Source organism: Quercus lobata, chromosome 12 (assembly GCF_001633185.2).
Source record: "Quercus lobata isolate SW786 chromosome 12, ValleyOak3.0 Primary Assembly, whole genome shotgun sequence".
NCBI lineage: Eukaryota > Viridiplantae > Streptophyta > Magnoliopsida > Fagales > Fagaceae > Quercus > Quercus lobata.
The window spans coordinates 13,699,136-13,717,662 of NC_044915.1; the positions used below are offsets into that span (position 1 = coordinate 13,699,136).

Consider the following 18,527-nt stretch of genomic DNA (forward strand, 5'->3'; position numbering starts at 1 on the left):
AAAGGTGCTAATACGGATGATAGTAGGGTTTTGTTTTAGAAGAATAGGGGATCCATATTACACATTTTTTTTGCCTATAAATTTTTTTTTTCTTAAGGCTATTATGCTTGTGTCACCACCAAAGGTGTTCATGGTAGTTGGTTCTATCTTCTATGGTTTGCGGATCCATACAGCTCATGCACAGAGAAGTGCCCAGTATCTCACATGCACATTTGAAAACAGAAGATAAAGCCTTGATGTACATTTCCCACATGAAAAAGCATGTTAGTCATCAATTTTCAGTCACCAAAATGATTATTCTATCAGTAACAATGGTCGACAAACACATGCGCACAATTAGCGCATGTTATTACATCAAAATCAAGACATGAAATGATCATCAAACCTTTATTCCTCACTAACAGCACAAACCACGTGTTTTTTCATTCAGCAACAATTTTTTAACAGCTTAGAGTCAACTCTATATGGATAAACAAAAGAAAAAAAAAATGACTGACGTTTTTATGATGACTTTTGTTGGCTATAACGTTGTATTCCGGGGACGTCTATGATGCCGGGAGGAAAAACTGGATCCGTGGCTGCTCTAACAGCAACTTGCGCCACTGCAGTAACATTGACAGGAGAAATGAACAGAGGCCCAACGAGTGGCAGCTGGCTCATCGGTTTTGCATGTTGGAGAACCTGCAACGTTTGAGAATAATTTAGTTAAAACTCTGCAAGACATTAGGTTTCTTGAACTAAAAAATTTAAACACAATGGCTATGACTGTTTCCACATGAATCGCATTCTCAAAAAAGCTTTATCACACTATGAGGTCCTTATTGGATCGTTAAAATAGAGGAATATGCTGTCAATAAGCACAGAACCTTTTTTGATGTTGGGTTACTGGAAATGGGGCTTGGCATTCAAACTTGGGCTTAAGGCTTCCCAGTCCCCAGTGTCGATATGATTTGGTACCCAGACCTAAATGAATTTTAGGTTGTTTCCCAAGCAGCCAATGTAGAAATTTAAAAGATACATAATATCTAAAAAAATTTCTAAAAAATGCTTAACTGCCCATTGGGTTCAATAATCAACATTTATACTGAATTAAAAAATTTATAGTATTATAGCAGAGAATGAGATCATTGTTTGACACAAAAAAAGGTCTTATGCAGCGAACAGTTGAAGATGTAAATAATTTATGCTGGAAGAAACAGAATTGCTTATATTTTTTAGGGTCCCATTAGATACTTAGGGTCTAGGGATCTTTTACCTACAATATTGAACCTTGAAAAAATTGACTGACTGTTTGGACATGTAAATCCTTTGCAACACATTAATGAAGAATACTACTATAAGACGCATTATGGTGCAAAAGAGCCATGTAGCTGATTCCATATAGTTGCTATTCTAGTTGAGTTTCTTAAACTCCCAGTAGTTTGGAATATTAACTACACTCCAGGTGACACAAACCATCTCAAGCTGTTAGAAACTATTCTCCCCCCTCCTTTAGAAGCTCTAAAAGCCTCCAAAATAAATCTAGAGTCCTCCAACAAGTAGTCTGGAAGCACTCTGCAAACTTGACTTCAAGAGAGAGAGAGAGAGAGATTTGTATTCCAGGCAATGCCAACGGTAGGATGTACTTCCTAGTTTCCAGGCAAATAACACCACCTTAAAACTACCTTACCCTCATATGTGAAGAAAAGCATGGAACACATAACTAACAAGAATATTATTAAAATACTTGTTAAATGATTAAATTCACCATTTTCTAACAGCTTAAACTTTTGGATTTATCATAGTATCAAACCAAGTGGCCCTAAATTTGAAGCATGTCTCCACTCTACCCAATTTAAAAAATAAAAAATCTCACATATTGGGCCCCATTTATAAAGTGGGAGTCTGAGCTCACATGTAAGGAGTGTTAGTTTAATGATTAAACTCAACATTTTCTAACCACTTAAGCTTTTGAGACAAATCATAATTTATCAAGTAAGATATAAGTTTTTTTTTGATAAGTAAAGGAAAATATATATTAAAGAAGAACACAGCCCCGTACATAGGAAATGTACTAGAAAGGCAAACACATCAAGAAACCAAATTACAATGATCAAACAAAACAGGAAGAGAAAAACAATAAAAAGATGGTATAACTAAACACCAACTGAGAAGAGTAAAAAAGAAAAAAGACTTAAACTCAAGAATGGACCGTTCGCGACCCTCAAAGCTTCTAGCATTCCGTTCCCGCCAGATACACCACAACAAACAGTGCGGCACCATCCTCCATATAACAATATTACGATGACGCCTGAAGTTACAAGACCAACAATCCAACAAATCCACTACCCTTTGCGGCATCACCCAACAAATACCAAACAAGCAAAAGACCATACTCCACATCTCATAAGCCAAAGGACAGTGAAGGAGGAGATGATCTACAGATTCCCCACACCTTTTGCACATAAAGCACCACTCAAGGACAACAAAATGTCTTTTCCGAAGGTTATCAATAGTTAGAATCTTGCCTAAAGCTGCAGTCCAAGAGAAAAAAGCTACCCGAGGGGGAACCTTCGATTGCCACATCATTTTCCACGGGAAAGAAATGGCGGAAGAGGGGGAAAGGGAGTGATAATACTTGCTCACCGTGAAACCCCGACTGCTGGACAACTTCCAACAAAGTTTATCACAACCAACACCTCGTACCTTAGTGGAATAGATCAAAACCATACACGAATCCAAAGATTGTAACTCTTGATCATTCACTAAGCGACGAAATTGTAAGTCCCAAAAAATACTCCCGTTAGCATAGCACAAAACCTCAGAGACCGAAGCATCTCTTGTCCTACTAATATTATATAGATCTGGAAACGCCTCCTTAAGAGGACGATCCCTACACCACACATCCTCCCAGAACTTCACACGAGTACCATCACCCACCTCATACCGAAGGAACTTAGAAAAATTCAGCCAGCCTCTTCTAATGGACTTCCACAAACAAACACCATATGCCCCAGACACGGATTTTGTACACCAACCACCCCACTCATTCCCATACTTCGCCCCAATGACCCTTCTCCAAAGGGCATCAATCTCCACACCATACCGCCACAACCATTTTGCTAATAAGGCAGAATTAAACCTTCTCAAGCACCGAATGCCTAGCCCTCCATTCTTTACTGGCCTACATACCTTCGACCAATTAACTAAATGAAGTTTACGTTCGTCACCGATACCATTCCAAAGAAAGTTTCTTTGTAATTCCTCCATCCGCTTGGCCACCTTAACTGGAATAGGGAAGAGAGAAAGAAAATAAGTAGGCAGGCTAGAAAGAGTACTCTTAATAAGGGTAACCTTGCCCCCCTTAGATAAATACAGTCTCTTCCATCCAGCTAGCCTTTGCTCCATCTTTTCCAAGATAGGATTCCAAACCGTCTTATCTTTAAAGGAAGCACCCAACGGAAGACCAAGATATTTCAATGGAAGAGCAGACTCTCTACAGCCCAAAATCTCCACTAGCTCATGCAGATTAGGCACAACCCCAACAGGAACCAATTCAGACTTACCTAGATTAATTTTTAGCCCTGACACCTCCTCAAATCTAGAGAGAATCTCACGCAGAGCTGTTATATGATTGCAATCAGCATCACAGAAAACAAGAGTATCATCCGCAAACAACAAATGGGACACCGTCAACAAGGAACCAGAAGCATTCCCCACTGAGAAGCCCGAAAACTGACCTGACACAGTAGCTGCGTCCAACATACGACTCAAGGCCTCCATGACAATATCAAAGAGAAAAGGGGATAATGGATCACCTTACCTCAGTCCTCTAGAACTCCCAAAAAAATCAGAAGGACAACCATTGATCAAAATGGAGAATTTAATAGTTGAAATACAACACCTGATCCATCTTCTCCACTTGTCGGAAAAACCACACTGCTGTAACAAAAACAAGAGAAACTCCCAATTCACATGGTCATAAGCTTTCTCAATATCCAATTTGCACAACACCCCCGGCACCCCTGCCTTCAGTCTACTGTCTAAACACTCAGAAGCAATAAGGACAGAATCCAAAATCTGACGACCTTTTAGAAAGGCGTTTTGAGATTTTGAAATAAGACCGTGAACCACCCTTCGCATTCGATTGGCTAACACCTTAGCGATAATCTTGTACAACCCTCCCACCAAACTAATAGGCCGATAATCTTTGACATCCACAGCATCGTTTTTCTTAGGAATTAGAGCAAGGAAAGTAGCATTAAGACTCTTTTCAAACACCGCATGGGCATGAAAATTATGAAACACGTTCATAATATCATATTTCAACAAACTCCAGCAAGACTGAAAAAATGCCATAGAAAAACCATCTGGACCTGGCGCTTTATCACCATTGAAATCATGGACCACTCTAAACACTTCATCCTCATCAAAGGGCCTATCCAGCCAACTAGCATCTTCCTCAGAAATGCTAGAAAAAACAACCTCATCCAAAAGAGGTCTATGGACCTCACTTTCCAAGTATAACTGCCTATAAAATTGAGAAATGCACCCCTCAATGATCCTGGGATCTGTGGATAACTCTCCATCCACCATAAGCCTATTGATGGTATTGCTTCTTCTATGCGAATTAGCAATACGGTGAAAAAATTTTGTGTTCCTGTCTCCCTCTTTAAGAAAAAGAGCCCTAGATTTCTGCCTCCAGCAAATTTCTTCCAACAAGGCTGATTTTTCTAACTCTCCCCGAATTCGATCCTTTTCCGAACACTCCTTAGCTGAAAGAGCACGATCTTCCTCGATAACTTCCAACACATTGAGATCCTTCCACAAATTCTGCACCCTGAGACCTATATTGCCAAACTCCTCCACATTCCATCTCTTCAAATCCAATTTTAACCTCTTCAATTTGTTTGCCAAGATAAAACTAGGAGAACCTTGGAAAAGATAGGACTCCCACCAAGAACACACCCTTTCCAAAAAGCCCTCATCCTTTAACCACATGTTCTCAAACCTAAAAGGTTTCTTACCTCCAATAAGATTCCCACCCTCCAGAAGAATAGGAAAATGATCTGAAAGCAACCTAGAAAGACAGCGTTGACAAACAGATGGAAATTTCTCCTCCCAGTTAGCTGACAGGAGGAATCTATCCAATCTAGAACTTGAAACAGCCTCTCTAGAATTAGACCAAGTGAAGATCCCCCCAACCAGAGGCAGATCAATAAGGCTTAGCTCTGAAATAAAAGCTGAAAACCTATGCATAGCTGAAGTGAAATTTGCGGAACCAGAACGTTCAGAAGGAAAACGCACAACATTAAAATCACCTCCCACACACCAAGGCACCTCCCACCAACTACAAATGCCAGACAACTCCTCCCATAAGAGACATCTGTCTCTATCACAATTGGGTCCGTAAACACCAGAGAAAGCCCACACAAACTGATCCACCACAATTTTGAATTTACACGAGATTGAGAAGCGACCCACCGCTTCCTCCAACTTCTCCACAACCCTGTTGTCCCACATCAGTAACACCCCACCTGAAGCACCCACAGAGCCTAAATAGAGCCAATCCACATGTTGACCTCCCCACAAACTGCAAATGACACCCCTATTAATTAATTCCATCTTAGTTTCTTGAAGGCAAACAATATCTGCTTTCCACTTACGGATCAAATTGCTAACCTGAAGACGCTTCTCCTGCTCATTCAACCCTCTCACATTCCAAGAAACAATTCTAAAATTCATTGGTGCAATACAACATCCCAGTCCCTAACTACACTCCTGCTCCTTTCTGACTCATTCTCCTCACCCCAAGAACTCAATAAATTCTTTAATTCACGATGCCCTTTATGCCCAGCCTTAACCATCTTCCTCTGAGAGGCAACATCCAACATCCTCTTTTTTCTTCTAGCTTCTAAAGCTAAGAGCAAACCTGTAACTTGTTCTTCGAACCCCTCCAACGAGGTCCCAACAGATTTCTGGAAAGCTTTAATTTTATTAGTTACCCAAAGTGACAACTTGGAGTTGTCGACATCCACCGTACACTCTCTCTCCTCAACCGTAGGGGTCTCCAAAACCACTGAGTTATCCACTGCCAGGGGTGCCACCTCAAGTGGTTCACCTAAATGTTCCCAATTCAACAAACCCTCCTCAGAGTCCCAAGCCTCACCCTCTGACCCAAACTCAGAGGCAACAGAACCCACAACACCATCATACTCAGAAACACAACTAGTAATTTGCCCCTCGTTAACAGAAGAATCCTTACCTGAATTAACTACACCCTTCGAAACAAGTTGAAACAAGTTGATCTGATACGGAATTAGGAGAACGATATGCTGAGAGTGGGATAACTATTTTCCTCCCATCCCGAAATTCAATCATCCAATCATTGGAATTACCCCATGTTCTGCTCAAATCACCAACAAAGTCACTAAGAGTAAGACCAAAATCCTGTAGTGCTTTGGTGAAAATCTGATCAGATTTCTCCAATCCCTCTGCTTGCTGAGTAGGACTTGCTGAATCCGTCTCAAAATTCCCCTCCTCCGACCCCATTCCTACCTCATCAGTCGTCGGAAAGCTACTACCCACCTTATGTTTGTAAAATGGTGACAAAACTGGCGACCTGCTTGAGAGCGTCGGCGGAAGCCCAAAAACAGAGTCACATGCAGAAAAAGTGGGGGCCGCCGAAGACCCCAAGCTAGGAACCACCTGGAGAGGCACCGAGAGAGGAGAATCACATGCAGTAGCGGTGTTCGCACAAGCAGAAATCGAAGACCCGATCCCTGAAACATGGCAGTCCGATATGCTAGGCTGAGGTGAAGACTCACACAACTGGGCATCGGGGATACAAGCAGGAGAGGAAGTTTCTCCAGATTTATAGAAGGTGGGTTTAGAGCGAACGTGTTGTAACTTAGGCTTATGAGTCACAGCTATATGAAGCCCAGCTTGGGCTTTGGGTTTCCAAGCAGCGTGGGGCCTAGGCCCACTACCTTTTGTTAACACATTTTTAAAACTACGTAACTTAATGTTACCACTGGGCTTCACAGCAACCGGGCCCACCTCATTGACCTTAGAAGAAATCACCTGCCACTGCCCATCATTCCCACGTTCCACGCGCAAGGAAATATCCAAGGTCGGCGAAATATAACCACTGCTACACGCAGCGCCCTTAATGACTGACGTGACAACCGCCCCATCACCATCCTTATCAAACCCGGAATTCCCTCCCCAAGAAAAATCTGGATTCAAATTTTGAAAACCTGACATCAACACCTTCCCTTTGTTTACAACTCCTTCTGGGTTCTGCCGGAAATTCTCCATCACCCCCACCTGCTTCATGGCGGTCCTCCTATACTGAACACTGAGATTCTGGCTAACCGGAAAGATAGTCTTCCTCAAGTGGAAACCAAATCTTCTCCAGCCACTCCCCAAGCTCCCTTCCGGAATGACAATGGAACCCCTCCGGCGGCCTTTGTCTAATTCAGAGAACAATAAAAAAGAGCCATGTGCATTGGAGCCCAACTGAATGATGAGAATTCTATCTCCCTCCCGAACTGTTCTCGCAAACTGACCCGGCTTTTGCTTAGATGCCAAGTCCTCAACGTGAAACAAAATTCTCTTCGCACTCTCCTTACCCATACAGACAGAACGTGTGGTGTGCCTACCTCTTTCATAGATACATAAAGAGAAAAACAAACCCCCTTCCTCGACAGCAAACTCAAAAGTTTTAGATTCAATAAAAACAAAAGTAGAACCACCCATAACTTACCAGCAGAACAGATCAGAAATCTGTTTTGGATTGGAGACAAAACATTACATGTGAAGATAGCTAGAGAGAGAGAGAGAGAGAGAGTGTAATAGAAGGAACCTATCCGGATAGTTAAGTGGAAAGACATGAACTGATTGAGTAATGAACAGTAATTATGGAATTTCGGGTGGAAAACAATGTGATTGCAGAAGAAAGGTGCCCTCTTTGGCTAAATCTAGCTGAACCAGGTACTCATATGAATCAGGCATGTTTTCATCTTGGTTCCAGCATAGATGGGGAACATAAGAAAAAACAAAGAATATATTATATATGATGCACAGTGAGTTTACCATCTCCAAAGGAGAACCGATTACACCTAAAGGTATCTTCATGCTCCCAACACTGCGAGTCCCATAAATAAACCCAGGCCTCAGAATCACTCCTGAAAAAGGGCAGATAACATGCTTTGTCATGCAAATAGAAGTTCCCATTGTACTGAGATCTTAAACTAGTACTTAAGACTCCACTGGTCAGCTACAGCAAGATGATAATTTCATATTTCAAGAAAATACTTCAGGATGTATAACTGAAATATTACATTATAACTGGCAAATATAAGTGACCAATGTCAGTTCAAAAGTTCAAGTAGGTCTCAAAGGAATTCCAATTAAAACACACACACACACACAAACATATATATATATATATATATTAGGTGTAAAATATAACAGCCGTCACCATGAAAGAATGAGAAAGCTCACCACTATAAGGGAATTTGGTTAGCAGCTCCGTCTCAGCAGCTCTCTACATTAAAAAAAAGATGCAACAAAGGATTTTCCATAAGATGAAATTGAAAATTAAACAAACTTTACTTAGCTCAGCTTGTTGTATTCTATGATGCTAGTTTTTGATTTGCTGCTCTCTGCAATGCTGTTTTTGCAGCTTGTTTCAATAAAAGTTTCTCTTGATTATCAAAAAATATATCTTTTTTTTGATAGGTAATCAGAAATTTATTAATAAAGAGAAAAAGAAAAGAAAAGTACAAGTTGTTCATGATGATGAACAACAAGAAAAAAAGAACAAACAACACAGCAAAACAAGAAATCAGGAAACTAAGCTAAGGGAAGACATAAACTCAAAGAGAGAAGAACAATCAGAAAAACCCCAACACCGAGACCATTCCCAAAGACTACGTTGGCATAAAACTTTTAACTCGTCCAATGTCTTCTCATTATCCTCAAAGGAACGACGATTTCGTTCCAACCACACAATCCACATTAAACACCCTGGAACCAAATTCCAAATGTCTGAATTATGTTTCCCAAGCCACTGATGCCAACAAGATAACAAACCCGCCACTGATCCTGGCATAACCCAATGAATACCAAAGGCCTGAAGCATAAAGGTCCAAAGGGAATGAGTAAGAGGGCAATGAAGAAGAAGATGGTCTACCGACTCCCCATCACAACAATACATACAACACCAAGTAGCCAATGGGCGACCCCTAAGCTAATGATTGTCCAAAGTGAGGATCCGACCATGAGTAGCTGTCCACAAAATGAATGCCACTCGCCTAGGAATCTTTGGTTTCCAAACACCCTTCCAAGGAAACAAAGAATTCGAAGCAGTATTCCCTTATATGTTTAAGGTTCTAACTAGCTACACTTGAAAATTTTACAGAAAAGAAAGGACTAATACTTTTTCAGAGAGATAGAGAGAATGACCCAAAAAAAGTAGCTTTGATCATTAGTACACCATTTTATTGGTAGATTACGCTAATGCTTCTGAGCCTTATGTAAATAGAAAGGCATATAATAGGACAGAAATAACCAATGAGCTCTTGCTAATTTGTTGTAATAATAATTAGCGTGTCCTAATTTGTATGTTAATTTCCAATTGTTATGGTCTGCCAGAGCAGTTAACAAAAATTGACTAAATAATTTGTTTCAATGTAAAAATTGATGTCCTTAATTACTGACATTATTATTTCTGGTACTTCTCAACTTAGAGCATTGAAGTAAATGATCTGGTTTCTTTTCCTACTATTACTTAAATAGGCAATATCCAATGAACTTTAGAATAAAATGGAAAATAATGACCACACACATTTAAATCATCAAAACCCGAAAATTTTTAAAACAAAAAACAAAAATATTAAATCATACACAATATTAAACCTAAACCATACACATCATAGGGTGCAATTGATGACCCAAGTACAACTTCAATATGGCATTTAAAACAGCCTTCAAAGAGAGAAATGTTTTATAAGGCATTGTTCCAATGCTTGCAATCCTGGATTAATTTTACCAAGAGCCTTGTAGCTCAACCAACATCTCCTAGTGTTTTCAACGAAGATGTCCAAGGTTCAAATCCCCCCTCTCCCATTTAACAATTAAAAAAACCATCCAGAGTTAATTTTCAGATATGATCATTGCAATACCTTTCCCGCATAATATCCTTGCAGTAAGTAATTTGCCAAGCCAAAATCAGTAGCAGAGACATACACAAATCTTTTCACACCTGCAGGATCAAGAGCCAATCACCCAGCAAAAAAAAAAAAAAAGTAAGAATCCAAATGAATTGAAACAAGCCAAGCTTTGAATGTTCAAGCTTGGTTAAAAGAAATATCTAAGTGATACATGCTCATGTTGAGCTTTAATTACTCAGAGCTGAGGCTGGGTTTGCCAACCATTTAGTAAAGCTTGGGCTAGGCTTGGCTTAGCTTATTTAGGTGTATGAGCTCAAGCTTGGGCAATTAACAGCTTGTAATTAAATTTTTGATTGAAAGTATTAAAAAAGTAAATTATTTCAGATTCATTAAATTTCACCAGAAAAATAGATAAAATAAATCAATTGCATGGCATATATAATGTTATTATTAGTCTCAAAATCGAGTTACTTGCAAGCCTTTTTGTTGCCTTGCAAGATACACGATCAGTGCCTCAATTGGTAAGGAATTAGAATACAAAAAATCAAAAAGGTTATCCACAAATCCCCGTTCCCAATCTTGAAAAGGCCTGCTAAATTGAGAAATACAGTACTACTTTCCTCTATCATTTGAATTTCCTAAATACAAGGCAATTGAAACATTCATATCCACTGCCAAATTAAATAAACTAGGGGAATGATGCTTGGGGTAGTGATCTCCACACCATAAGTCTAACCAAAGTCTAACCCAAGTTCCATCCCCAATGGTGAATTTAAGATGTCTAGAGAAAGAATCCCACCTTCCTCTAATAATCTTCCATAAGCTTACCTGATGCAAGCCTAAGGAACGGTTTAAGGTTAGGAGAATTTGTGGATCTAGTGTTTGGAGTTGTGGAAGGAAGGGTTACAGGTTGTGTTAGTGATTAAAGGGTGGTTTGATGAGTTATCAGATAGTTATTTGGTAGATAAAGTACATAGGGTTTTGATAGGTAAAAAAGAAAGGGCTTGATTTGGGGTTGTAAGGAAGAAGTAAAATAGATAATTTTGTGGTGTTTAAGGCCTGTATGACAGTACCCGTGAACCAAAAGAAAGAGAATAAGAAAAGAAAGGAGAAAGGGAGATAAAAGTACATGAAGCCCAACATGCCTTATTGCTCAAAACATTCCAGATTTTATCATTCAACTCCATCTATTCTTTGAGTACATTTAGCAGAATATATATATATATATATATACACGCTTGGATTTAAGTTACACTTGGTGTAACTCTAAGCAATGTTACACCACTCAATATTTTTTAATTGGATGCAAATTTTGACAAATCTACTGTTAGATTACATTATCTTTGTATATTCTCCATGCTTGCAAAATTTTAAGGTGATCAATGATTAATAGCCATGTCCTCAATCAAATTTTTAAATTCAAGTTTTTGTAGTTTAAAATAATGTATAAAAGATGAGTTTATAGATCAAATAGTAAATAACATCCAATTGATATGAAAATTGGCATGATTGTTAAGAATATATAGAACATGTAATTTAACGGTAAGATTTTCAAAATATGAATTCTATAACAAGTTATTAAGTGGTGTAATATTAATATTGCTTAGAGTTACATCGGATGTAACTTGAACCCAACCCATATATATATGTATGGATTGGATTCAAATTACACCAGGTGTAACTTTAAGCAATAGTACACTACTCAATATTTTTTAATTAGATGCAAATTTTGACAAATCTATTGTTAGATTACATTATCATTGTATATTCTCCATACTTACAAAATTTCGATGTGATCAAAGATCAATAGTCATGTCATCAATCAATTGTTTAAATTCAAATTTTTGTAGTTTAAAATAATGCATAAAAGTTGAGTTTATGGATCGAAAGGTAAATTATATCTGATCGTCATGAAAATTAGCATGCATATTAAGAACATATAGAACATGTAATTCAATAATAAGTTATTGGGTGGTGTAACATTGCTAAGAGTTACATCAGGTGTAATTTAAACCTAACCCCATATATATATATATATATATAAGGACTTTTTCTTGTACTAATAGTTTTCGAACTCCTAGATTGACTAGTAAACTAAAAACATAAGTAGGTAATACTAATAACCAAAAAAAACTAACTTTTACTATTTTTTTAGTTGTTGGTATCTCCTAAAAAATTCTAAACTCAACTAAACTACCAAAAACCCTTAATTCACAAGGTAGCAAAAATTATAGTTTTGTTCTTCAATACAAAATTGACATAATTTGTTAAATAAACCCAATCTAAAAACTGTTTTAACCTTGTGATATGGATGCATTAGAAAAAGATAGTCACTAAATTGATTAAGAGGAGACATTGGGTTCTATGATTTAACACATACTATAGGCAACAACTACTAAGAAAATCCATTTGAGCAGTCCATAGTAACAAAAAGATCAATACCTTGTTCTGCAGCAGCTCTTATTGCATTGATGTTTGCAGTCCCATTAATTTTATACATGTGAGAGTTGGAGCCAAAACCACCGACACAGGAGATCTAGGACATAAACTTTAATTAGTGAAGTAGACAAACATCCCTGTAAGACAGAAATGAATCGACAAAATCTAGCAGTAAAGTGGAACCTATAAAGCTAAGGGTAGAAAGCTTAAGAAGGGGGGAGTTTACAATCATTCCCTTCTTCACACACAATATATATAAATGCAGAAACAATTTCAAAGAAGAAAGAAAAAAAATTTAAAAAAAAAAAAAACCTTCAAATCCACCATCATGAAGACTAGAATATATACAAAACTTTGGTTTTGAACTAAAATCCAGACTCAGATTCAGGCTTTTCAGGTCAGGTGCGGAGGCTTAGATCCACTTATAGTATAAACCTAGATTTCTTCTCACTATCCCATTCGTAAACATCTATTTGCATTGATTTCCACAGTCCCATTAAAATCACACATGAGTCACCAATACAAAATATCTAGGATTTTTTCCATAAGTAAATTCATTGAAAAAGTGCAAAAGGGGGGTGCAACCCTAGTTCATGTGAAATGTACAAAGGAATAGCCAACTAGAGAAAATAAAGAAAAAATAAACAGTACAAGCTAAAGTTCATATCAGCTAGGAAATAGAAGAGTCGAGACAGTGAAAGCGGAATTATTTGATGTCCCCTCATAGAGGGACATGTGGAACAAAAATTTCCGCCGTACAACAAAATGCTCTTTTCTGTAAAAAGCATGTCTAATCTTCTCACTCCAAATGTTCCACATAAAGCAACTGAATTCTCTTTCCAAATATCTCCACTAGCATGTTTACTAGTGCAAATAGATATAAAACCATTGTCCATAACTCATGAGCCATTGGACAATGTAGAAATAAATGATCTATAGATTCACCATTAGCTTTGCATGCACAGCACTAATACATAACTCAAATTGTACATTGTCAAAACCCTCCCCAGGGCTTTTGGTACAAGTGAAGAAAGCAAACCCCGGCAAAGCTCTTGCTTTACATAATCTTTTCCATGGAAAGAACCAGTTACCCTCTGATTGCAACATCTTCTAATAACTTTAAACCTGGAAACCGTATGTCTTTGAGGGATACAAAAACATTTTTTCCTCTCCCTCTAATCTAATTTCAGTAGAATAGAGATTATCCAAAACATGCTCCATAGATTCCATTTCCCAATCCTGAAATTATTTGATGGATAAACACTGAATAACTCAATTTGATCAACCCATACAATTTGCAACTCAAGCATCTCTATATTTGCAATCATGAGAAGCTTAGGATATTTTTCCTTGAAAATTTTACATAGCTATGTAAAACCCTTTCTACTCCCACCAGTTCACTAGAGAAGCGAGTGGTGTTATGGTCACATGCTATGCACCATGGAATTCTGAACCAGCTGTATACACCTGCAAGTTCTTTACATAGTTTTCGTCTTTACCCAGCTACATTGGGCCATACACTCCTGAGAAAGACCACACAATACCATCAGAGGCATCTAAATTTACAAAAAACTGAAAATCACCCCCCACCTCTTCCAGTTTTTCTACAACCCCTTTGTCTTATAATACCAAAATGACACATGAAGCCCCCAATGAACTTGAAAAGGGTTAATTTACAAATTGGCTTCCCCAAATGCTCCTCACAATTTCCTGAGTTATTATTTCCCTCTGTCTCCTGAATGCTCACAATATCTGCCCTCCAATCTCAGAGGAGATATTAACTTGAGCTGCATTATGGCAAAATGAGACCTGTACCATTTCTTGATGCAGAAATCCCACACTCCCCTTTCTTTCCATAATTGATGGATCAATTCCCTTTATCCCTTTGCTGACTCCTTTTGGACCCTGATTCCCTGTTTCTGCTTTTGCTACATTGCTCCTCATATTTTTCTCAATTTTCATGAAGAGTCCAAGCTCCACAAACGAGGTTCCCAGAAATATACTAAACCTATTAATGTGGTTTTTCACCCATTCTATAAAATGAACTTAAACAGACCAATCCACATCTTGCCAGAACTTAAGAAGACCTCCTTTAGTGTATACTACTCTAAACAGCATGGACACTTTCAGCAGAAAAACAGAACATTTTTATTCGGGTTATGTTTAACATCCAAATGTTAAAGCATATTCAGAAGTTGCCACATGATACCTATGTTGGTATTGCAACAAGTCAACAGATTTGATAATCACCAGTGCTGTTGTCAATCAATAGTGGCAAAGCACTAGGAAGAAGAAAACTAAAAGCTCACCCCCCCGCCCGCCCTCTCTTTCCCTCCCCCACCTCCACCTATAGCCACAACAGGAAGAAAACAGAAAGAAAAGAGAAGGAACCGAAAAAGAAATTTATGAGACACAAGTCAAAGTATTTCCCCCATCCAAATTAAAAATACATTGTCACCATAATTAGTTTCCATCAAAAGATACAAAACAACTTACAACAGCAGTCGCCCCACTAAGAGCTTCCTTCAATGTATCAGGTAAAAGAAGGTTTCCTGGAAATGGGAAGAATTTTTTGGAGGCATTAACAAAATCCCAAAAATAAAGTCATCAAGAAATAGGCCAATTCGAGAAGGCATACCTTGATGCCAGGTAATGTGGTTAGCCCAAGAATCACGTATAGATGATCTACCAGACCTAAAAGGAAGAAGAAAAAATTAAGGAAAAGATGGTGAATCTTTAAAGAACCAGAAAGTTCCCACAACGGCTTCTACAGCATTATTAAAATTTTCACTGAAATTGCTGAAATTAAATTTCCATTTTTTTAATCATATGTGCAGGTTTACAAGACATTATAAATGCCTATCTCAACTGATTTGCTTTATACTTATCCAAAAAGAAATAAAAGTCATTTGCTTCATGATAATAAGTCAGCTTAAGAAGACTGACGGACACAAACACATTTGATTCTAAGAAATTGAAAATCATTAACAAAGGTCCAAGTAAATCAAGTCAGTTGCACATATATCAGGGAAATGCAGCATCTGGTAGCACAAGCAAGCAGTGATAGGTAGAAGAACCAAGAGGACAAAATGCAAGATGCACAAAATTATATCATTTCTGGTACTTGCAGCAATGTATACAAATATCAATACTTTGATTTTCCAAATAAAATTATGCATAACTTTCTCGCCATCAGACCATCCTTGGACTTCTACTAATCCAAGTTCATATACAATGAAAATAGATTATACTGCATTTTATGCATTAAAATGCCATTCAAGTTAATATACCAACAGGCCAGTCATATCCAAAATGTCTTTAGCATCAGCAGGCACATTAAGTTGCATCCACCTAGATAAGAACCACTGGCAACAGAGACAAAAAATATTTATGAAAATATTAAGAGTTCTGTACCTGCTGAGGCTAGCAACAGTCAATCCCCGATCTAAAGCTTCTCTACAAACATGTGATCCAACAAATCCACTTCCACCCAACACAAGTAACTGAATCAAATTTCATTCAAGGCAAAGTCAAGAGAGCACAAGAATCCATACAACATGATTAATGGATTACAAAATTCATAGTAATCTGCATCCTCACAGTGTAATACCTTCTGTGTTGGAGGTGGGGGAACATCTACCGTCTCTGCTTCCTCAACTTTGGACTCTTTGTCAACCTTGAATGGTTCATCAACCTTGGTAGAATCTGTTGTCATATATCTCCCATTTCCGGATACAGCCATTGTACTATATTAATTGGAATGAGAATATAAAAAAAAAATTAACATCATAGTAAGCATGAGTGAACCATATAGTCAACCTGCTATCTCAATTGAACATAAGATACAAATCCACTATTATGTTATAGAACAAAAGCAACTAAAGTCACTTGACCTAATAGCCCAGCCAATGATGTCAAAAGAGATTAAAAAAAGTGCAACTCATTACAACATGAGCAATATTTGTTGAAGTAACATAGCTTTACAAAACGTTTGTTATAATAACACTAACATTTCAAAAGTAGTACTTGAAAGCTACATAAAATGCAAGACCTAAAATATTTGACATGCCCAGTGGCATAAGCTAAGCTTCATTAACAGAGGTATAAAAAGGTGAAGCAGCTGATAATACAAACACCAAGTGGAATAAAAAATAAAAATAACAACTACGGAGCTAACAATGACATCCACATTCAAAATGGGCTCACCTATAATTAACAGACATTTGCACAATTTGAGTTTCCCATATTGGCAAATATAGTTTGGATATTATAAGGATCAGTAGCACTATGATGCAGCACAAAAATAAGAAAAGGTTGGATATTGTTCTACCTAGGCAAAACCCTTGATTCCACCAGAAAATAAAAGGATCTGTCAACAAATATTTTGAATGAACCATACCAATCACTTCTTCTACTTTTTTTCACCTGTAAGCCTATTTATATCATAAACTTTAAATGTCATTAACATTAAACAGACCCAAACCAATAGGTGTCCAGCTATGGCTGTATTTTGACAAGTAAAGTCACAAAAGCTAAAACTAAATAAAAGCCCCCGTTGCTCCCCTTCCTCTTCCCTCCAAATATCTTGATCACATTGGCATTGTTAGGCTGCAAAATCAATTTATCTCCAAATCATTGCCAATAGCCTTATAGTTCAACTGACATCTTTTGGTGTTTACAATGTAAACATCTAAGTTTCAAATCCCCCAACTATCGAATTATAAAAAATTAAAAAAAATCACCAAATTAGAGATTCAGTCATTCCAGCGTTGAGTGTACACTCATTAATAAGAATCATTAACAAAACAAAAACTTATATATATATATTTTTTTTTATATATTAAAAAAAAACCACAATTAAAATAATCAAATGAAATTCAATAACGCATACAAAAAAACAAAAAAAGTGAGTTAAACACGTACTACATGTAACAGTTTCTAGACAACCCGGTTTCACATATTTTTCAAAAACTTTAGTTTCACAGCAATATCCTACAAACTTTAATTACTAAAAAATTAGAAGCAAATGAAACCCAGAAATTTCACAGACCCAGTTACTTTTATATCCAAATTCATCAATGCAGTCGAACCCATGTCATATATCAGACAAAAAAAAAAAAAATTACAGCACATACATAAACTCATACAATACAGAAAAATGTTGCCATAAAAACCCCATAATTAGTATTAAAAACCCAAGTAGTATTTGGGTCAAAATGTAAAATTGTTACAGAAAAGAGAGACTTACTTGAGTCTGGGAATCGATTGTTTTGAAAAGATCAACCGAGAAATAACTGACCTCATTTGATATTGCCCCTTTTTTTTTCTTTCTAAAGTTGATATTAGCTATGAAATTCTCTCTCTCTCTCTCTCTCTCTCTCTCTCTGTGTTTGGTTTTTTCTTCACTGAAGCAGAAGTGGGAATCAAAGATTGCCTTGAGGCACAAGTAGTGAATGGAGACTGAGGCAAGCGGGTTCACGAAGATGAAGAACAGTTTGGTTCAGAGAGACACATGGCGGGTGGTACTGCTGACAGGTAAGGTAGCACATGTGGCTCAACGTAAGCCTAGAGAAACTATTGTAGGCTTTGTAGCGGAAAACTCTGTCTATGGTGTTTTGGGCCGACTAGGTTTTGCCATGTAGCTGGGCTTAGGACCCCAAATAAATCATCACCATCTATGCATCTTATATTAATAGCTAAAACTTAAAAAGAAAATTCAGTTAGGTTCTATAATTGAAGTCTAATTTTGTGTTGTGTTTTAAATTATTTATTTTTAACGAGAGTTTTACTTCATTCAAGTGAGTTATTGTATATAAAAACTAAAGAATTTAGAATTAATTAACATAATTTTTTTTAAATTGACAATTTACATTTTATACCTAATAATATTTTTACATGACTTTTTAAAGAGTTAAAAAATATATATAAGAA

The 18,527-nt window shown here is 37.3% G+C and overlaps 1 protein-coding gene across 1 annotated transcript; it reads right to left on the bottom strand.

Moving 5' to 3' along the window:
• Positions 1-219: 219 nt before the first annotated feature.
• LOC115971254 (uncharacterized protein At1g32220, chloroplastic-like) lies at positions 220-18,193 on the bottom strand. Its single transcript, XM_031091044.1, has 10 exons — positions 17,845-18,193; positions 16,207-16,342; positions 16,011-16,099; positions 15,235-15,290; positions 15,093-15,148; positions 12,600-12,693; positions 10,170-10,249; positions 8,488-8,530; positions 8,077-8,168; positions 220-681 (listed from the first exon to the last, which is right to left on the bottom strand). Exons 1-10 carry the CDS (start codon positions 17,898-17,900, stop codon positions 502-504), a joined length of 882 nt encoding a protein of 293 aa, XP_030946904.1. The 5' UTR covers positions 17,901-18,193; the 3' UTR covers positions 220-501.
• Between the last annotated feature and the right edge of the window lie 334 nt (positions 18,194-18,527).

What these genes read in the sequence shown, in the direction of transcription:
- LOC115971254 (XM_031091044.1), bottom strand. Translation starts at nt 17,900, where the DNA reads ATGAGGTCAGTTATTTCTCGGTTGATCTTTTCAAAACAATCGATTCCC. An exon ending in ACTGTTGCTAGCCTCAGCAG is followed by an intron (nt 15,291 to 16,010) that starts GTACAGAACTCT and finishes TCTTCCTTTTAG; the next exon opens with GTCTGGTAGATCATCTATAC. An exon ending in AAGAGCTGCTGCAGAACAAG is followed by an intron (nt 10,250 to 12,599) that starts GTATTGATCTTT and finishes TTGATCCTGCAG; the next exon opens with GTGTGAAAAGATTTGTGTAT.